Here is a 22,979-nt window from a genome sequence, read left to right on the forward strand (position 1 = left end):
TTTATGCCGGGCAGATATTACGGATTTGTAATTAGATGGCTCGAGCGTGTATATGCTGTACTCGCGGGGAGAGATGCTGGCATTCGCACGTATTATGTGTGCGTGTATTATGTCGTGCTGTTATTTCGAGAATTCAAGGGCGTAAGCGAGGACGTAAAATGTCAAATCAAATACCTTACTAAAATTAAGGTCGGCTAACAATCGAACTCTTTCGTCTGCCTTTCTCAAGGCATTGGTATTGAAAAAAGGGGGTACACAATCGACTCGATCAGCTGATTCGGTTTCAGGTTATAAGAGGCAAGGATAAGAGCATTTCGTAATTAAAGTCGGGAGTTTAATCGGCTAACATAAAAACATCGTGGAGAAGGGCGCGCAGTATCAAAGACTCGCGATGTTAATTATAACGAGGCAAAAATTCCGTTCTCTCCATTCCGTGCTGAAAGGCTTTAATTACTAATAAACTCCTTTTTACGCTATCCTCGACGATGCAAAGATGCAGTACACGACGAAGATTTAATGAAAAATGAGAGGCTGCAAACAAAACGGGCACATCGGAGTATGTGCTTTTTAAATAATTAAGTATCTTGTCACGCGCGACAAGATTAACAATTCAAGCGGAAAAAAATTTCAGCGGATATCATCAGCCCGTGTCCTTTGACATCGAGTTAAATGAAACATCGCGAACACGTCCCTGAGAAAGTCTGTTAAATTACAAATTTTTTCGCTTTTGAAAAAAGAAAAGTAGCGGATATACACTACTTTGGTATATCCCATAAACAGCCAAGCTCGATATAAAATTTTTCACCGCGCGGCTTTGCAACTTGCTATATCTCTAGGTATCAGCCTCTGCCAAGGGTTGCCGAGATGATAATTACTCGTTTGATGCCTGTCGTAATCGCGAAACTCATTTCGTTGAACTGGTGCATGAGAGACTGGTGCTTAGACTTTTCTGTCATTATTCAAACATTTTGTAAAAACGTAAAATAATTCCTGACGTGTAAAAAAACACCCTCTCAACTCGAGAAAAATAAAGCAGCTCCTTGCACTTCGTCATCATCACCCCATCTTTCGATGACTAACACACACACACACGTGCTCGCACCTGTACAAGCATCTCTCGGGTAGGTGCACAGTCGAGGGTCTCTCGAGGCGGGCGTTTTCGAGTGCGTTCGCTAGAGCTGCCGCTTTGTAGCCTGTTTGTTCAGCCCGATGACGAGCCATTTACCATAACGAGGCGAGCAGTCCAGCTAGGGGCGTACAATGGATATCCGAGATCCTCTCTATCTCGGGACAGACTTTGCTTTTTCGGATTTCCCGCGGAGCTGAGTGTCTTTATTTTCTATACCTTCGTTCCATGTACCCTACTACTCGCACGAGGAACTTTAAAGTTTTCCGGGTTGAAGTTTTTGAGCTGCGAGATTGACCGAAGCGATTTTGAATGCGAATGTTTTTGAGTTATCGGCGATTGGAATTTCATCTTCAATTTTCGCGCGGATGTTGGCGGGGGGTCAACTTTTCGAACACGTAGTGCATGTAAACGGATATAAAAGTGCGAGATTAGATTGAGCGGGGGAGTTTGAAAGCGAAGAGAAAGTAGAAACAACAAATACTGCTGCGATAAATTAGAAGAGGTGGCTTTAACTGCGAATTTTCACCTTAAGATACGATAGATTTTCGGATTTAAACTTTTAATTTGGCTAATAAATAGAAAATACGGATATCAAATGAATTTGCTCAAGTCAATGTTGATTAATTAGTGATTCCTCGAGCAGAGATATTTATTATACATAGCTCCTGTGCAATTTCGACGCGGTTCATCTATTCTGCAACGGGATTAATCAGTAGGCGTCGATGCTCCTGCATAGACGATGTAGACTTGATCAGTATAGTTTCAGCATCTAGAGTACTGATATAGAGTAGCCTTTTCACTAAATATTTTAAAATATCATCTCTCTCTCTCCCTCTCTCTCCCTCTCTCTCTCTCTCTCTACGTATCTATAAAACTCAGTTTCGAGTGACCGAGCGAACAAAAGCACGCGGCTTTTTCCTCGATGGCTGGTTTTTTATCTTTTCCCTTATAGGACGAAGCGGAAACCAAGAAAGACTCATATGGAGATCAAGGAGATGCGGCATTAGACGATTATTAAAGCCTGATTGCTGAATCCAAGCCTGAGAAACCGCAATCTGCTCTCTTGCGGAATTGTTGCTTTTCGCCCACGCCAATTAGGTTTAGGAGAAAATGTTTGATGAACAGTTAATAATACGCTGATGAGGCCTAAATAAGGCGACTTTTTGTTCTTTTGCGTGGGTATGTTTCAAACCGTGATCGACTCACTCTTGATGTACGGATAATACTTTTTTGTCGCGTATTTCTCACTTGCCATTTATAAGTTTCATCATTAAAGAAAAATTCAATTTGAATATTGGGAACGTCAGACACAACCTTTCATGAGAAATACATGAAAATGCCATGGTGACATTCATAATTCAAAATTTTTTTATCCGGCGACTGCATGAATACCTAAATGTATCAACCGATTATTTTACTGCTTTAAAACTTCGTAAAAAATGTTATATTGTAAGTATTGTTTCTAATGTTGACAAAACTATCAACGACATTTTTGTTGTGTAATGCTATCATTTGCACAGCTAATACGTGTTTTCTACTTCAATTTTTATTGGTTTCAGAGTCATCAAACTTTTTATTTGCTAGTTGGACATTGTCTTTATAAAGCTAAGTAGTATGACATCGCGCATTTTGAAATACCCAAAAAATATGGTATTAACATTTTACTTATATTGAATACCTATTGTTGCTAAAGAGTTTTCCAAAAATAGTAATAAAAAAGTTAAAATACATCATAGATGCAGCAGGATATTACACGCACATGAAAAAGGTAATTTTAATACCTTTATTTTAATTATATATTTTATTATACCATCTCAAAGTTTATTTAAAATCAACGTGAAAATGAATTTAGTAATATTTAAGGACTATGTTAAAATATAGATTTATTACAAGATTATGAATATAATACCGCAGTCAGTTTATTGCAACACTTATAGCTTTCTTCTAATTAATTCATTTGTCCAATAAGCAAGATATTATTAAACGATGAAATATGTTTTCCAAAAAGTAGTTGAAATTAACCAATTTAAACAAATTTTTAAATAATTTTAGAAAGTAAAATTTTTTCTTACAGATAAATCCAATGTTATAATGTCAAATTATATGCACCAAAACCTTTTTTATATTAACAAAATTATAATTGAAATGTATTTTTGCGCACACGTATTTGTTTTCTGAACAATATGTTGCTCATTGGAACGTTAAATTTGCTGTCGGTACAGTGTATGTAAAGTGTAGGTTTACGTAAAAATAAAAAAATCATAATTTACGTATCTTGAATTAAAAAAAAACAGTGTTTCATACGTGTCGCGTGAAAGACGATTCTACACTCTAATCGTGTAATTGCCCTGGCATAATTTTTGGTCAAAATTTTTTAAAATAAAGTACTATCTGAAATTTGTTTTAGAGTATTTTCAGTAATTTTAGATAAACCTCATTTTAACACGCATTGGCCAGAAATTCTACCCAGAAATAGGGTTAATTTTCTACCAGACTGTTATCCAATGTAGCTACATGTCAATGAATTGGTAGTGTGTTCCTAGGCATTAATTTTTTCATTTTATACTGAATAAAGACTATGACCCTCCTCAAGGGTGATTCTGTTAAAACGTTTTTCAATTTGGATGCACTAATCAGAGCATTTAAAATTGTAATTTAAAAATTGTATACTACATTTTATGTAGTTATTTTAATTAATCTATTCATTTCAGGATCCAGGGACTATTTAATCACATACTATAATAAAATAATAATTGTAACACTAAGTTAGCAGGGCTGAAACACTTAGAGAAACTCTATATTAGTAAGTTAAATTCATGTAAGTATAATACACTTTTTCCAAAGTTCAAAGATAAAGTGAAATATTAAGAATTTTTTTATTTCAGAATCAATTTATTTGAATTACTGCAGTGATACAGCTTTTATCATTTAGGAATAATACAATAAAATCATACTTATCATAGATCGCACAGAAATAAAAAAGGTATAACTGGAGAATGGAAAATTTAGAAGTGACTTCTAGAGATCCTTCTATCTGTTATATGAACGAAGATCTGATTGACGAAATTTTTAACGCTTTAAAGAAGGGAAAAAAAGCTATAAGACACAGCATAAGCAAAGATGTAGTACTAGTATTAGGTAACGTGGGTTCGAGAAATAGTATTTTCACACAATTCATTACTAATAATCAGAATCTAAAGTCAAAAAAAGTAGAAGACGGCAGCTTTACAATAGTAAACGAAAACGATAAGGCCCATTCCAAACCGCAGATAGGTTTTCCTATTTTGGCACTAGATCCCAAATCTAATACAGCAATTTACGATTTTCCTGAATTTAATAAAACAGAAAATATAGCTCAAGATGTATCCAGAACTTATTTTATGAAAAAAATTATAGATTATGCTGATTCTGTTAAGATAATCTTTACAACACCGTTCTCGTCAGTTACGAAAGCGGTAGATAAACAAGATCTTGCATTATTAATAGAGTACGCTGCCACGCTGTTAAATAAAATTGAAAAGTTTGAAGATAGTATAGCTCTCGTAGCAACGGATGTTGAAGCAGCTGAAAATGAAAAAATTGTAGAAAATATTGCGGAAGTCCTACAAGATTTAAAAAATGAATATTCAACAGCAAATGAAAATCTAGAATTTAGTAAGAAAGCAATAAAGTTTATCAATATTTTATTAGAAAAAAAAGATGATAATTATATACATGTGGGTATTTTTAACAGACCTCAAGATGGCAAAGCAATTAACAAGAATGAAAAATTACAGATAAATAAAAAGAGCTTGGTAAAATTAGTAACGAAGGATATTAAGTACAGCCAACCCAATGGAAATGACTTAAAATTGACGTTGTATACACAGTCAGAGAGCAGTTTGCAATGTTTTTTGGAAAGATTACATAACAATATAGCTTTAGCCATGGAAAATATCAACGAAGATATAAAAAAGCATTATCAACATCAGGAAAAAATAATAAATGATATAGAATTTCTACGTCAAAAATATTTCGATGTATACGATAAACTGTCGAACACCAAAGCAGCCTTATCAAAAATGTCGAATACTCAAGACTTTATAGAACTACTTATTCAAAATACAAAAGATTTGCTTATACGCATTTCCAATTCTAATCTAGAAAGTATCGGAAATAATGTTGATTATTTAAACTTCGTGGAAATGATGCAAAATCGCCCGATAAAACCAGAATCAGAGAAATGGGCAAACAAATTGAACACTGCACTTGATTTCTTAAAAAAGTCTGTAAAGTGGTATGACTTCTTAATTAAGTTAAATGATATTCTGTCAAAGTACGATGTACAGAAAAATATCGATAAACCAAATAATTCAGTTACGAAATTTCTATCTCAAATCGATGCTCGTGAACTGAAAAAACAGAGCATAATCAATAATTTGAAAAAACTTTTGAATACAGTGAGCACTGAGAACCTTGAAGTATACTATGATGATATCAAAGATGTGAAATTGGATGAATTCAAAATAAGATTTCTGGTCGAAATATTAAGTTCTACGTTGTTGCAAACCGTGCAAACATTGTGCACAAATGACCAAATGGCGATACAAGGCCATATTGTGAAATTCGCCGATGTTGAGCGATGGACTACCGAATCAAATTGTACAAATGCAAAAATCATAAAAATCTTTGCTTTAAATAAAGTTTTTATTGATTCAGATTTCAACAAAACTGGTGCCCAAGTGCAACTCACTGTTATGGCGCCAACATGGGATGTAATAAATCAACGAACCTTGGTATTAGACGGTGCACCTGGAGAAGTTGGTTTATTGAGCAAAGCGCAAGATGGCCAGAATAGCGAAAACCGACTTGAAAGAAATGGAAAACATGGTAATCCTGGAAATCCAGGCGGATCATCTGGACGATTCATAGGTATTGCCAAAACTGTTGTTAATGGCGAAAATCTCAGTATTTACGTGAATGGAGGTAAAGGTGGCCCAGGGCAAAATGGAGGTAACGGCTACAAAGGAATAGATGGAACTGAGGGACATTATCCAAACGACCGTGAACGTTGGATTTGTGGATTGGGAGAAGTAACGCGATATTGTGACTACCCGGGAAAGAAATGTACAAAAGGAGGTGATGGCGGTGACGGAGGTGTAGGAGGTGTAGGAGGGTATGTAGAAAAAGTTATACTCATTCTACTTGAGAACCGTTCTGGAATACACGTTTATAATCATCCAGGGGAGAACGGCTTGGTTGGCAAAGGGGGTGTAGGTGGCAGTCCAGGAGAGCCTGGAAAGTCTTACCGTATATACGCTTCCGGGAACCCTGGTGTTCATTTGCTTGCATCTCAATGGTCTAAAAATGATAAAATCATGAGGAATACTGTATCAGAATTTGTTAAAAAATGTGCATCGGGAAAATTTGGCTCAGATGGCAAATATAACGAAGACATTAAATTGCCATTGGTAAATGTTATGGAAGCTCCAGCCAACATTGTAGACGATTACAAAAACTATGTTCGGGAAAATTTCCCCAGCATCAGAGAGAATTTTTTAAGACAATTTATAGATCAATTAGAAGGTAACAATGCCACAGAAGATTTATATGACGCTTTTGCATATGTACAGGAGCTACAAGATTTGGAAGAGCGTTTTTACGTGTCAAGTAATAGAATTGCATTTTTACCATTCTATCAGTCGCTGTTAAGTAGAATTGAACATTATGGCAACAATATTCTTCACGGTAATAAGACAGATGATAGAAAAGCACTGTTTTACGTATCTACGGCGATTAAAAGCAAAGTATACAACCTTAAAAATAACTACGCCGATTCGTTGATTATCGATGTATCGGAATATTTGCAAACAGTCGAATCGGAATTCGAAGCCCTAACAAAATCTGAGGAAGATGCCTCAGCACATAAAAACAGTGCCGACTATCAAAATACAATAGAGAACAGAATAATTGAAACTCAATCGTTTATTGAGACATCAATCATGACGAAAATTGAGAGTAGTCTGAGTCAAATAGATTCGCTTATAAATTCATTGATAAATGAAACAATTTCTCGAGAAGATGACGTCATTAAAGCTAAGAAAAAAATTGAAGATCAACAACAGAATATGCAGAGAACATTGGTTTGGAAAACTCTTTTAGAAATCACAAAAGTCGCATCTGTGTTCCTAAATCTTCTTGGTCCGGTAGGATCAGTTGCTGCTGCATTTATAGGTACAGGAGCTACAATTGCGGAAAATGTATTTCTGAAAGACACGGAAAATATTGCTGATATGGTTTCAGTTATACCCGAGGCAGTTTCAAAATCTGTATCAGCAATCGAGAAAATATACGGCAATAAAAAAAAGGCTTTTGAAGCGCAACTAGAAGATTTGGAAAAGGTATTGAAAAACGACAAAGACAATGATTTTCAAGACATCAAAGAAAAGGTTTCTGAAACTAAAGATGAATATAATACGCAAATTGCAAACAAAAGTGCTCTTGATCCTAAAGTTATGGATAAAATAGATAACCTCCGTACAGAAGTAGTTGAACTCATCGAAGTGAAGAAAAATCAATGGAATCCGTACGATAAGCACGTGAAAAATCTGGCGAGAATGCAAAATGTTTTAAAAGTAGGTGGGCCAGCAATAGGAGGCATACAAAATATTATGAGTCAGCATAAGAAGCTTAAAAAGGTTGGCGATGCAATTCAGGAGCAAGAAAAAAATCTGCAGAAATTACAGCAATTTGAAAAAGATATTTATAAAATCATTGTTCCCGTTTGCAATAATGTACGCAAATTTGTCAAAGATTCACAAAGCAAGTTGCAAGCCAAGTCTCATGCTGGTCTCGACATAAGTAAATGGGACGTACAAAGTACGCTGAAAAATCTCAAGTACAAATTCGAAGAATATACAAAAGGTTTTAAAGTACAAGCAGATTTCGCCAATCTAATGGATTATCTAAACGAAGCTATTAACACTATGATTCTCTTATATGATCGCATACAAGACTACCAAGATAAAAAAGAATTGGGCAATTACATTGAAAGAATCAACTCCAACATATTCACAGATATACAGGACGCTAAATTGAGAGCAGAAGTTGACAAATTGAAGTTGTTTATACAAAGCAATACTGTATTAGAAAAGTGCACAAAGGTTGTGCAAGCATTCGGACGATATGTTTACCCATTCGCTGATTGCTATCTATCGAATCTTGATTTATTCAACAACTATAAACAAGAAAATATAACGATTGTAATACAGAACGCTCGATATACAATAGATAATTTGCGAAAAGAACTTCAAAAGAGTAAAGCTAAGTTACCCAAGGAACAATCAGAAATTATACAAAACATTAAGTACAGTAGCGATGATCCCGAGGTTGGGCCGTTCTTTGTTTGGAAGTATGACGAACATAAACACGAAATAAAAAAACTCCTAGCTGGATTTGAGGTTTTATTAAAATCGGACATCAAGAAAGGACTGAATAAAGATGCAGTTAAATTCAAACAGATATCTTTACGTTTCAGAACACCTGCTCAAAGTCGGCAAAAGAAGTTTAATGAGAAGATATCACAATTTTACATAGCAATGACGCACTCGGGGAATTCCTATTATAAGTGCAATGATAAAATTCACATGATCCCAAGCAATGACAGTATCCCTCTGATTTTCCGAACAAACAGTGACTTTGCATATGAAAATGGAAACGTTGCCATATTAAAGGATAACACACCTATTCTTAGCCCATACACTATGTGGCGTATACAACTTAAAAGGATAAACAAAAAGTACGATTTATCAGTTCTTACTAAATTTATTGATATGCCTATAGATATTGAATTAGAAGGAGTTGGTCAACACATCGAACCCGGAAATGCAAAACTATGTAATGATAATATGGACAAATATTATATTTTGGATGAAACAATATCGACGACCGATTATATTGACGTCTTTAATAAAAATAACTTTAGAGGACTATCCAAAGTTGATTTTTTCAATGAGATCTCGAAGAATAGTAGGGGATCGCAGAGACCGCGTCGTAGTTTGGATGAACGCAAATTTGCTGAAGAAACAGAAAATAATTCATTTTCAACAAGTGGTGCTTCAGATGGTACCAAATTTTCTTGTTTAAATACAATTTTCAACTTGGTAGAAAGCAGCTTAGTAGCATTCAAGTACCTTAATCCATTGAATCAAATAAATCAGTGGTTCGATAAATTTGATGAAAATATCGTTAAAGAAGATTCAACGGTGTTTAAGAATTACGACGCATCCGTGGCTATGACATTAATAGATACTCAGTTTCTACATGCAGAGTTTGGGAAGATATCAAAATCATTCATAGAAGATGAATCACCCATTGAAGATAAGCCACTGTGCAATGATTTTTCATTTTGCAATAATAATAACTTATTTTTAGCATATCTTTTAATTTGTCGAAAGAGTGGAGTTAAGTATAGGAAAAACAAGACAGTGATAATGAAAAATCTTGATTCCGAATCCGCGCAAAATCTTGCGTACCGAGGATACTTGCCTCAAAAGAAGTCATCGCTACATTAAAATAATTTAACAAAAACATGGAATCGTTTAACTAGAGTTCAAATATTTTTAAGCTAAATCTGTTTTTAAAATACATTTGTGACTAAACGCAGCTGTAATATTTAAAGTAGATATTAAATTTTTAGTGCTCGCATAATTCCTTTGCACAATGTTTCACACACGACAATCAATCTGACACTTTATTTTGTTCACTTGTCACCAAGTTTGTGTTTTATTATGACTTAATCGAATTATGCATGAATTACACAAATTTATATTGTTACCAAACTTTTCGTGCGCTTACTTTGTAATAAGCATTTAATGCTTGTATTGAGTGTGTGAAAGTTTGTCACGAGAGATTTAAGCACAAAACATGCAAAATATATAATAGGTAAAACACCCAATACATGGGCAGATTTTGAAGAAATTTTAGAAGCTCATTTATTTCGGACGGATAAATTGCAAAGTATCAAAATCCTTTAACACCAACGTTTAGCCGACACAATTAACTTTCAATTTAAAAAAAAAAACGAACCTCAAATAATTAGTTTTTATGATAAAAATAAATTTTGAAGAGTGGCATAAAAACACGGTATAGTTGGACATCATTTGATACGATTAAACCAGTACTTGGACGCGGTCTTAGCCCCACTAGTTGGACATTGTAATCAAACGTGTCCAACTACTGCTTTATGGTCATTGCATTTTCGGTAAAGTTGGACAATACTGAAAAAATTGCTCTTATGGGACTCGAGAGCAGTCTTTAAAATCATTCTTGAGAATTGATTTTTGTTAAAATATTATCAAAATCATTTGTATATTATTAGCAATGGTGTTTACAATGCTGATCCAGTTTAGTTTTTGAGGTTACGTTTTTGATTTTATCACAATAGCAAATATTCGAGTGTCCAAGTATAGGTCTAAATTTTCATTTTGTCCAAGTATTGGGCGTTTTACCTTAATGTATTATAGTTTTTTTTTGGGATTGCGAAATTTCGTGATATTTTAATGATTTACTATCATTTATATGCGCCAAAAATAAACAGCATTCACCAAAATGTTGTGAATTTTTAATTTTTTGTCCAACATTTATTCCCATAAATTACGTTTGCTTCTTGAAACAACATCCTTATTTATTCAAAATTACTTTACAACTCGCTTAACAATTCGATTGAATTAAGATCACGATAGATCTTCTGCTCTATTTTTAACCCACAACCATCGTGGTGTCTTCTCCTTAACAAACGTAATTTCTTCGGTCACATCTGATTCAAAATAATTGACGCACTGACGAAGAACTAAAGTATCCACACAGTGAGTCATTACCTTGGTCGAAGCTTTTCTCTTCTTCGCAGAGAAGCAAAAAATAATAAGTTTCAAGATCACCCGGTCTTGTCGAGGAAAAAAATTTCCTCAAATGAGTTTCGACGTCGAGTGGTTGACATGAAGGAGTAGAAGATATCGCGGAGAGTAGGTATACGGAATACGCAAGTGTGCTCGAGCAGCAAGAATTTAATAATTACGCGGAACGAGTATAAACCGCTTGGCTAAGTAATGAAGGCGGATGGATTTCTGAAGAGATTAACAAGTACGTTGCAGCATGATGGGAATAAGGCTTTTTCGACTCTGAATAATTCTGCGTTCGGCTTCATTATATACGGACGAATTTTCAAATTAACCCTGTTCACAATTTTTTAAACTTTCTTGGTCGACTGGATGATTATGAGACAAAAAAATGTTCAACGACGTATAATCAGTTGTATCTAGCGAAACTATGGCTGAACGCTCTTTTTTCCAGCTTTTTTTCCTTGCGCCGCCTTGATGAAGCCCGATGATAGGAATAATTAGATTTGTCTCATTAAGCCCAACTGCTTTATCCACTCGAGTAACCCTCGTTCAATCTCAATCTGCCGACTAGTTTATTATAGTCGTCGCGCGCCATCCGTTAATTACTCTTTCCGGCAGAACGAAAATATTCGATTGCGTGTTTATTTCTGATTCACACTAAAAAGCATCCAACGACTCGAAACAGCCGAAAAGGTAGAAATAGCCTCTCGCCATAACGCGCAAGGATCAAGAGGAAATGAAAACGAAGCGAAGTTATACGTGCGAGATAGGAAGAAATATGCCGTCGAGGAGAAGGAGAAGCGAGCCTCTAATGCCCGGAAGAACTGGCTCGTTGAAACTAACGAGACGCCGGTTCGCGATCTGAGAAGCGGCTGCTTAGCCTTTTGCTTTATATGGCTCCTTTAGGACCTCGTCAGCGTCCGTGTATATACATATACATACGAAAGCGAGAGAAGAGAAATGGAGATGGGGATGTACTTGGGCGTGTTTCTAGCTTGGGAGATATGGGAGATAGCGAAGTGCTGTATCTAGTCGTCTGATTAATTTGAGGATTGGATTTTCTGTGCTTTTCACGCACGAGACACTGTCGCGTTTCTACGCTGGTTTCTCTCCTGTTTAATCGAGAAACAATCCGCCGCAGTCGTCGACCGAGTGCTCTTTTGGTTTCACCAGCTATCTGTCGGGTATCCGTTGTTCGTTTCTTTCAGTCTCGCATCGAGAGAATCTGATTTATGACTGTATAGAGCCTCGAGTGCAGGGCCGAAGTCAATCAATCCGTCGCTCTTGAATCGTTGAATTATACGATCTTCGTAATTTTCATTACCGCTTGAACTACCGAAGCTTTCTAACGAAGTATGTATAATATTTTTAGAAATCGTGCTCTCCGTTCATCGAATAAAGTCGTTGAAGTTCGTGACGTCGTCGACGTGGCCGAGGGTGAAAGAAAATGGAAATTAACGAATTGCCTCGTCAAGCGTGTGAGTTACAAGTGTAGCCGGGTTGCGTTATAGGGGTCGCGGAGGAAAAAGAAAACGCAGATAGAGCCGAGTGCGCTGCATGAGAGTGGATTTTTAAAGACGCGATAAGGGGCTGTATACAATACGCGTGCACGCGCGTGGCTTTAACGTTGCGTGAAAAATTCAGGGGGTAGGACTGAATGGGTAACGTGGCTAATGAGATCGAGACGAAAGCGATGATTAGAATCACGGGTGCGATGGATATGTAACTTCATTACTTAGCTTACTGCGTTGTTGTGGTTTTGCGTTTAAGGGTAGCTGCTGTTTACTCAAGTTACGATTTTTTTTCCGTTTTTGACGTCTCATCCACCAAGTTCGCACTTTTAGACGTATAACTGAATATTCAGAGGGGCATTACAATTTTACCAAAAGCGCTTGCTTTTGGCGCTGCACTTGGCGTAACTTTCAACAGTTACCTAGCATAGTTGAAAATTTCAACTTCCGACATTCCCGACATGCATAACTCAGAGATGCGAAGTTTCGGATTTTGAATCGCTCTCTGCCTCTCCGGCTGAAAATTTCTCATCAGGCATTTGACGTACTTACAGCCAAGCAACTTTTAAAGTAGTCCCAGCTTTATTGTCTTTTCTGATACAACGAGTAGCCGCGACGCCGGTGAATTATAGAACGAAAAATAAAAGTCGGGGGACAAGCGACGCGTTATCATCGTGTCCGATGCGATCGCGATATGCTCATTATGTACTCACGTATGTCGAGGGCAGTAGCCGCGCCAACGAGCAGTAACAGGAGCAGCAACGTCCGGGGGCCGGATAGACCCGAGCGATCCATGCTGCCCATCCAGCCGTGACTTCAGGCGATCATAAGGCCGTCGACTGGAAGAGAAAAAAAAAGATGCGTTAGAGTGTGTGAACGCAGGGGGTATGTTATTATTTTTTTTTCGTTCGTGTTGGAAGATCGTTCGAGCTGTGTTTGCGTACGTGGTGGTCTCGATCAGAGATATAGGCATACTGGGGTGGGTATGGTGTTCGAATATAAACTGGGGAGATATGCGTTATTACGGCGTTAGTACTTCAAATAAAGAATTCAGATGGAAATCGAACGAGTCTTATTACGGCTACTCGTGTTTTGTGATAACCCACTTTTGGAGTAATTGAAAGTTTATCAGAGATCAATCTCTACGAACTGCTATTTTTAACTTTCGATGCATACTATTTAGAAAAAGTATAAGTATAACGAAATCGATTATATTCCAAAGTCACGTTCCACACGCGGGCAAGGCTATAAAAAGTGTCCTCACACCCGTCTCTTGAATTAACGCCTGGCAATCGATATCTCCCGAGTGACCATATCGCTCGCTGCTCTCCAGCTTCTCCTCGACTTTTCCTCCGTGTCTCCACTTTCCCGCAGGTCGCGAGAAACCGGGTCACCCACACACACACACGCGCGTGTGTGTATATCTTTACGCTGGATCTTAATTCCCCTCCGATATGGTGCAGCGGCCATAATTTGCCGGGCTGGCTTCTGGGACAGTTTCATTCGCGGAAAAACGTGGCCTGCCTAAAGAAACACGCGGGCAGAAGAGACGATATAATCGAGTCCCCGGCCAATTAGACGACGACGACGAGTCGAGGCTGTCGGTGTCGGATGAATTCGACCCTTTTGGCTTTTTCTCATTCCGTCGGAATTTTTTGCAGCCGCCGCCGGAAATGAGCTGGGGGATGTATTCGAATCGTTCGCTCCGATGACGAGTCGCCGTTTCACCCCCTCGGCTTTAATTGGCAGGCTTGTTCGTGAAAGGAGACGAGAGAGAGAGAGAGAGAGAGAGAGAGAGAGAGAGAAAAGTACGCCAGCTTCTAATTTGTCATAGTTCCAAAACAGGAGCTGATTGACGGAGGATTTCTTAATGAATGAGCGGAGGAGGGAGAGAGGGGGTGTGACACGAGAGTGAAGGGAGTGTGATGAGATGCGTTGTTTGCTGAAGGTGCCTTTTGTTATGGGAAAGGATTGTTTTTTCGCTGCGCAGTTGACGCTTTAGTTACTCTAGTGTGTGACTGATTAAATCGATGTTTCATCTTCCTAACGAAATTCTGTATTCGTTCTATATTTAAAATTCAGTCTGACTTAATCTAAAAAGAAGAATTGAAATTCTATAATATTTACGTATACTCCAGTGAGTCCAAGACAAACCTTCGAAGTGAGCGTTTGAAAGGCCACGATGGAGAAAAAAAATCGAATCTCGTAAAACCCGCAGCGCGCGAAACGCTGCCAAGTGATATAGTCAGCCGAGCAATCCTGCAGTCGGTACAGAGCTTCTGCAGCAGTTATTAGAATTCCATTCTCGATTCCGAAAGAAGCGCTTCTCCCGAGGAATTAAAGGACACCCTTCCTTCCGCCGTTCGTTTACGACTCGTATAGCCGTCGTCGTCGGGCTGATTCGATTGCGAAGTTAAATGTTTCGGTAACTGGCCTTCGCGAGCTCGTGAAATAATTGCATTTTCCACGGGGGAAATCACTGCAGTTATAGCGCGTCCCAACACAACGCGATCAGTGAATAATGCACTTTCGCAGACCGGGGCTAGCTGGAAATGAATTTCGATTAGGGGAGCTACTGCTGCACTCCTGTGTGTATCGTGAGACAAAGAGAGAGAGAGAGAGGGAGGGGGGGGGAGAGGGGCAAGAAAAACGACCGGGAAATTGGAGCAGCTCGGACTATTGCGTTATTGTCTTTTTCTCATCCGGGGGCTTCCCGTTCGTTCGGAAATTCCCGAATGGAAGTCTATTTGCGTTCATAAATGTATACCGGTTTATTGTATTTTATTTGAGCTATATACCTATGTTCGGCGAGTGTGCATAACGTGATCGCGATTTATGGAAGTATTTCACGTTTCGAACGCGAAAAATCAAGACGAGCCCTCATTGCGAATCGCAAGTTTCTTCTTTAAACATTCTCCGACGCTCCGGTCTTTATTGCGCGAAGGCTAATTTACATTAATATTCCGTACGCACTCCCTGTATAGAATCGTAAAACTGCCGGAGGCTTCATTTCCGCCACCGAAGAAATCCATCTGTAAAAAAAAGAAAAAATATCGATCGTTATAAAACCAAAAAAATATCGGAAACTCTGATGAAAGTTTCACAGAAATCGAACGCGTCCATTCGTTACTCGAATTACCCTCACAAAGACCTATTTTCGACGTATACGAGAAAGTTAGAAAATCACGACGTCGACTTGCCAATTAATTACCGACTTCGTTTTTGTAAAATTGATGGAAAACGACGTGCCGAAGTTTTGGGAAGCTGTAATTTAATGCTTATGAAAATGCAATATTGAGTGGTTGCAAACGGCCAAATATAAGCAAAACAATCGAAACAATGAAAACTATCGAGTAATGCTCTAGCTGAATTGAACTCACGGAACATCTTTGATTTCAAATCAATCATTGCGAAAGTCGGAACAATAACCGAGCGCTGTGAGCCTCTTCAATAGCCAATTAATTGCTACAACCCAAATTTTCCTTCTTTGGTTTACTTTTACACAAAACGTTGTGCAAGGACTTTTTTTTTCATTCAACTACCGGATACTAATTAGTTTTCGCTGCATTCAAGAGCAAATCAATTCGACGACAATGTGCAATATGGACAATGGAGAGGCTTTTTTCGCATTCTTTTGTGCGTTAATACGCCGCGTGCTATGCGTTCGCGGGTTTAATTAAATTTTAGCCGCCCTTTCGACTTTCGTTCGGATTTATTCATAGGACTAGAAACTTTTTCACGATCACTACGAGAAACATTGCAAATGTAAAAGAATACAACAAACTCCCTTAAAAATAGCTGAAACCGCATTTAAAAGCATCTCAGCCCCTTCCGAACCCGCAAGCATTCCCAGCACAAAACACTCGTCAGCCGCGATCGCGTGACACCTCGTGCTTTCCTGAATAGCTTCAGCGGAGGGAAAAAACTCGCGCAAGAAAACTTTGCTCGCGAATGGCGGGGGGACCTCGGTCCTCTCAGAGCTTTAGCATCCGACGAAGCGTGCAAAAGAGATGACGAGGGGGCGAGTCGAGTTTTTTTCTTGACCTCCTCCTCCCCCCCCCCCCCCCAGTGGAATGAAAAAAGCGCGAGCGTCATTTTTGAGAGGGTAAATCCGTATAGTCGGAACTTGGCTGAAGGACTTCCGTGACACGCTGGCGGGGGACGTGTATTGAAGAGTCGGGAGAGAAGCTCTTCTGTGAAATCTGACTCGGAGAGTTTTGATTCCTTGGATAGGAGATCGAGAGGGTCGAAGAATGCAAGCTTCGCCTGGTGCATTGATAAGTTGATTTCCGCTTTTGGAGAGTCTGAGCTTTTCCGCTCGAAAAGCTTCTTTTTTCTGCGTTGTTCAATCTCTTCGCGTATCAGGTTCGATGGAATTGTTTACTAATGGCTGTTGTGAAAGGGTCTTTCTAAAATACTCTTAATTGGTGTCGCAACTTTTCGGAAAAATTGTTCCAAAGAACTTTCTTCAGCCGTTAGAATTTCGAAGAAAAAAGTCGAAAACGATACATTTTGAAAACAAAAAAAACGAACCAGAAACTAGGCCGCACCGTTAATAGCAATTAGAAAATTTGGTATACAGAGTGTTTCTATGGCATCGACAACATGAGGGGCCATTAAAGAAAACAACGTCCCCTATAGCAAAGCATCCCCTTATGCAAACGTCCAATTTCCCGGAAACCAACTGCGACTTGGCTCGTTCCCCGAAAACGGCCTCTCTTTCACTTTGTTCAAAATCTTCTCTCGTCTAAAAAGCTTCGCGTCGCCTATTTCGGAAAATCGCTTAGCCGCGCACGGGCTAGTTTTACGATCGTTCCGCGCACCTATCGCTCGACATTATCGCGGAGCCTGTGGTTTTTAAGCTGTCGCGCTCGGCCCGAGGGTTATTGGAAGGAAAAACGCGCCGAGCGTTTTTCGCCGTCCGCCAGAGAAAGAGCTTGCGGGGACAATGGCAAGCGGTTAAAGAGGGAATCGTCGGAGGATATGGCTTTGATACAGATCTGGAGATACGCTTCGAATATGGAAAATTGTGTGATCTCATTATCCTTATCCTTGTCGGTATCAATTAGCGGTGGCTTTCGGTGAATCGGAAAAGACTATCTGCATTAGAGCCGAGAATAAGATGTTTGATTGTTTCAGTCGGAGGTCGTATGTGTGTGTGCTTACGAGTCAGCTATCAGAAGAAATTGATAACTTCCGGAAGATAACTCGCGGAAGCCGGCTTTGATTGGTCACATAAAAGTTAGACACTGATTGCTTATAAGTTCGCTGGAAAGCTGTCGCAGAGTTGAAAAACTTTAATCCAGTTTGGAACTCAGGGCTGCGCGAGCTATATATATATATATATATATATATATATATATATATATATATATATATATATATATATATATATATATATATAGTAATGACTTCTTATTGGATCAGAGGGAAAAAACTTTGGTAGTTATTACCTAATATTTCGGTCCTTCGCGACGGCTTCGCGTGGCACGTAGCGAAAATGCCTTTGTTCCCTGCGATTCGGAGGGCGAAATGTTGCGTTTATCGAGTATTCAGTATAGGAGCCGTGCATTGCAATAAAATATGGAATTCAGCGATATCGCAACCAAACGCCGTTGCAAACGCCATATTACGTGCGTGTTATCAATATATATTTCCCTCTAAATAAACGCACAATTAATTACCCAAATCAACTCAAAAATACGTTAAAAATCGAAACGCAACGAAACGTCATAATTAAACTTAACACAACAATGAGCACGAGCTTTCGCAATTACAATAAAGCTCGATTTGAATTTTTGATTTTCCCGCACGTACATCGCGCATCTGCGTAAGCTAAACCGTTTCTTCGAGCGTCATTACCGCACGAATCTCTCTCTCTCTCTCTCTCTCTCTCTCTCTCTCTCTCTCTCTCTCTCCTGCATCCGTCGAGATAACGTCGCCGCCTGTTTGCAGAAGCTGCGCGACGCGGTTGCGGGAGATGCGAGGCTTTTGCTGCTGCGCCTCCGCATTTTCTACCCTTTGCGGAAAATCCCTGGGCGAGACGAGTGCGCGAACTGATGAGGCGCTTTCGTGCTTTTATAAAAGTGTGCTGTATATGCTTTCTTTTGAGAGGTACTTTAATTTTTCAAAATAGTTTACAATTTTATTTCCATCAGCGATGTTATTACAAACCTCACGAAGCTTTATTCCACGTATTCGGATTAATCACCCGCGTTTACCAGTGTGCCTACACAAACGCAGCTCGAAAAGCTCTTCCTAGAACATTCGTACGCCCCCACGAGTCATATCCGACTCTCTGACGTCACTCGGCCGTCTTTCGCCGTACGCAGCGTAAAAAAGCGCGTATCTCAGCAAGTCCAACAAAACCTCCGAGTCCTACTCCGGTTCGATTCGATTTCTCGCGGGATCTTCTCCGCGCTGACGGCGACTCTGCACGCATCGCAGAGAAAGAAATCCTCAGCTCTCTCTCTCTCTCTCTCTCTCTCTCTCTCTCTCTCTCTCTCTCTCTCCCGACGGGATAATCGTTTACTTCGATCTCCCATCTTTGCCCGCCCCGTCCGCAGGACTTTCGACTTCTCTCTGTCTCTCTCTCACTCGGTTCTCGCAGCTATTCTCATGTTAATAGGCTTTTCCACGATGACGGCCAGGCCGTTGAGTCGGCATTTGCAATGGTAATGAGGAAAAGCCAAACTGTAGGTATAGACTTGGCGAGCTCGATGAGTTGCCGTCTGGGCTGTCCGTTCGTTCGGCAATTCACGCGGCGGCGTTTTCTCTTTTTGTTTCGCGGGGCTCATCCTGTCTGCGGATTCTTTTGGCACGGGAGACTGACTGCTGCAGACGCGTGTCGTAATGACCGAGTGACGCGTCGGAGGAAATATTAATGCCGGAATGCCCTGTGTGTCTTTGCGGAAATCTTGGGGATGTTTGCGCTGGGATCGAACGCGCAGTTTTTATTCTATCGGACGCTATAGTTGCGCCGGATTCTCGGTCTGGAAAGTTTTAGCAGGGGGCGAGTATAGGGTGATCTGAATAGCGGAACGGCGCGAATGATCGGCGGAATATCGAGTTGTCCGCTATGGCTTTTCTATTTGTCTTTTTTGGGGGAAGTACTTCGAGCTTCTGTACCCGTTGATTAGACTCGAAAAGTTGAGTCGGGATAATATTGACGTTCACGCGAAGTAATTCATAATCGATATACCGTATGTAGAAACTGAAAATAATACCAGCCGATTGAAAAGCTGCAGCTGCTCGAGGCCACCGTAACGATCCTCCGCGCACTATTCTGAACGATCATTTATACAATCCCCGTATAACTCTTACGCTCATCATCCGGCGCGCACAAAGACTCGTCTAGCTCCATTCAGCCTCTTTACGGCCGCCTAACAACCTTTTCCCGCATCTCCCGATGCTTATTACACGCTCGATACTCTCTCGAAATTTGTTTGCCGAGAATAGGAGCGATAAGATGCTCTCTCTCTCTCTCTCTCTCTCTCTCTCTCTCTCTCTTTTCAGCCGCTCATCTGCTCGGGCGCAAGCTATTAGCGATATTCCTTTTCTCGTATGCAACCGTATAAAGAGGCAAACCGGTAAAGGAAAGGGCTCCGGGGCTTCCATAAAGCGAGAGGCGAATTCCACGATACGCCGCTTTACGATAAGGTCGCCATAAGTTTCCTACCCTCGCCGCATTGTGTCGTCGTCGTTCGCTCCCATTTGCCGCGATGCAAGCTTTTTCACTCTTAAGTGTCGCTTATGCCACTGCCACTGCCGCCGCCGCCGCTCTCTATCTGCGAGTCCGTTATTATAGGGAGATACGCGGTAGCGGCGGGTATGAATACCGCAGCGCAACACCGGAAATTTATTTTGCCAGACGCGCGCAGGAGGCTTGTGTATACACTTTCTATCCGCCTATCTTTCCCGGAGATGCGTTTCTTTTATCGTCATTAGCTTACGCGCGCTTTGGCTTCAATTGAATTTTAGGAGGCCGCAGCCGCCGACTTTTTACGGGCTGTATTTTGGACCGGTTAAATCATCTTTACGATCAAGCTGAAGAGGATGAGCCTCTTTCACGAGCTCGCGTTGGATTAACTAATTCCTGCTGGATGCGCAGTTTTGGCGGGAGAGGGCCTCTTGTAAACAAAATTAGAGCTTAATGTTTTGATAGGGATTACAGTAGGGGAACGGACTCGTATACGAGCTTTAATGCGACTCGCGTGTGCTTCTGTTTTTTGTTGCGAGGATCAGAGTTAAGAGGACCTTAGCACCTTAAATTAAAAAAAAAATGAGAAAAAATTTTTTGTGTAAATGTACCTTAAATTGTTTAGATAATCAATTAAATAATTATATTAACTCAGGAATACTGTACAAATGAGAAAAAATTTTTTGTGTAAATGTACCTTAAATTGTTTAGATAATCAATTAAATAATTATATTAACTCAGGAATACTGTACAAATTATCAAACAATATTTATTAATACCATATGTCCGGTACAAATAGGTCTTCGAAGGCCAAAAATCACAATTTTCATTATTTCTGCTACCGCAGACTTAATTTTAAAATTTTTTTAATTAAAATTTTTTCTGAATTTCCACATCCACTCCATAAACGTATGTGTTTAAAGTAGATCCATAAAGAAAAAAGTGCCTTTCGATGCCCAAAACTTAAGTAAGTCTGCGGTAGCTGAAATAATGAAAATTGTGATTTTTGGCCTTCGAAGACCTATTGTACCTGACATATGGCATTTATAAACATTGTTCGATAATTTTTATAGTATTCCCGAGTTAATATAATTGTTTAATTGATTATTTAAACAATTTAAGGTACTTTTACACAAGAAATCAATATCTCATTTTTTTTAATTTAAGGTGGTGAGGTCCCCTTAAGTCTGCTGCATTTAATGGATAGCGCCTTAATTATGCAATCGTTACGTTCATTATACGAGCACGGAAAAATTCAAAATCATAATGGCTCTTTAGAAAACCGTGATGCGCGCACGAATATACTCAAACAAAGGTATTATCTGCTCAAACTTTCATCAACCTGAGATTGAAAGCATCGTTTCAAACATTTTCGCCAATAAACCGCGATTCGATCACTGCAATAATAATAAAAAAAAGTAAAAAGAAGCCGCACCATCCCGGGATACGTTGAAAATCGTTCGCGTTCATATCGCCGACCAAACAAAAGCGTCTCCCGCCTCGCGGAGGTAATTTCCCCGAGAAAACAAACCTAATCCTCGGGCGATTTGCGCGATATGTAAAGCCAGAAGCGAGAAAAAGGAGGAGTCTATCACCGGGAGAGGCATTGACGCGGCGTCAAAAGCCTCCGGGGGTTGATACAGTCGAATGATTTCGTCGGATGAATGCGCCGGATGAGAATGGAAGGTTTGATTAACCTAAGTGGTTTCGGGTGTATAAGCTTGCGCGTGAATTCGTCGCGGAACCATTGATGATGATATAACGGAGGAAAGTATAATCGCGTGGAATGGAATTTGGTCGACTTCGTTGTGGTATCGTAATTATAAAACGTGTCTCGCAAGTGCAAACCGACTGAAATTGGATTAATGAAGAAGCTCTTGAACAAACCTCCGAATTTAATATACAGTCGGACGAAGAAAAATGGTTAGAATCCCCGCTAACCCACTGAAAATACGCAAAAGAATTACCTCCTGGTGGTCGGCGCATTAAGTCTTACGAAAAATCTTAATGGAATCTCATCGCTGAGAGAGTAGCGCTAATACGCGAGCGAAAATGAGGAGCTCCTTCGGCTATCCTGTATAAAAAATAAATGCAGTTAACGCAAATTCATGGCTCTAATCTCCATCTCATCTTTTCCCTCGATAATCGAGCTTCGCCTAGACGTTTTCAATATTTCACGCGACCTGTATTCAGCGACTCGCGAATAAAAAAATATCACTCAAGGAAATTGCGACGCCTGAATAGAAAGCACGAAGAAAACACCTGCAGCTCTCTCTCTCTCTCTCTCTCTCTCTCTCTCTCTTTCTCTCTCTCTCTCTCGTGCTAATTCTTTCCGAGAGCGAAAATGCAAGCTCTCAGCGTAATTAATCATCTGCGTCCCCTAGCGACGTTCGAACTGCAGCGTATAGCAATTATTCGCTTCAGAGGAAAAGAACGCGAGAGAAAATAACAAGGGGAAAGAGTATATACTCGATGCAAAGAATTACTAAAAGGTACATGTCGATTCCGGATGCGAAGCTCGTCCTTCCGACCATCTACATACATTTCCCGTCTCCGCGAGTTGCAGAAGAACTAACCAATCAGCGCTGCGAGAGTCCAAAAGTTTCGTCCACTTCTACGGCTTCCGCCGCGAATATATATCTCGTCCCGGGACTCTTTCATCTCCTCGAGCTCCAAGTTCTGTTCCGGGATATTGCGCGAGCGGCGCTATCTCACATTGATAATTCCACGAGGTGTCGGCTTGAGCTGATACTTTCTCCCGG

The 22,979-nt window shown here is 39.7% G+C and overlaps 2 protein-coding genes across 3 annotated transcripts in view; one reads left to right on the forward strand and one right to left on the reverse strand.

Annotated features, from left to right (window-relative positions):
- The window catches only part of LOC100119970 (discoidin domain-containing receptor 2), an 87,742-nt gene that overhangs the window by 47,350 nt on the left and 17,413 nt on the right, over positions 1-22,979 (reverse strand). The window contains exon 2 of the mRNA XM_008214130.4: positions 13,232-13,357. Coding sequence (XP_008212352.1) covers positions 13,232-13,322 — 91 coding nt within the window. The 5' untranslated portion in view covers positions 13,323-13,357. The remainder of the gene's footprint in view (positions 1-13,231; positions 13,358-22,979) is intronic.
- On the forward strand, positions 2,755-10,718 carry LOC107980525. Of its 2 annotated transcripts, none has more exons than XM_016981332.3 (3): positions 2,755-2,897; positions 3,841-3,947; positions 4,015-10,718. In XM_016981332.3, exon 3 carries the CDS (start codon positions 4,126-4,128, stop codon positions 9,679-9,681), a length of 5,556 nt encoding a protein of 1,851 aa, XP_016836821.1. In that variant the 5' UTR covers positions 2,755-2,897; positions 3,841-3,947; positions 4,015-4,125; the 3' UTR covers positions 9,682-10,718. The 2 variants fall into 2 exon arrangements, with proteins under 2 accessions (XP_016836821.1, XP_031776645.1); XM_031920785.2 differs by having other exon boundaries at positions 3,841-3,932.

This window comes from Nasonia vitripennis, chromosome 1 (genome assembly GCF_009193385.2).
Source record: "Nasonia vitripennis strain AsymCx chromosome 1, Nvit_psr_1.1, whole genome shotgun sequence".
In the NCBI taxonomy this organism is placed as follows: domain Eukaryota; kingdom Metazoa; phylum Arthropoda; class Insecta; order Hymenoptera; family Pteromalidae; genus Nasonia; species Nasonia vitripennis.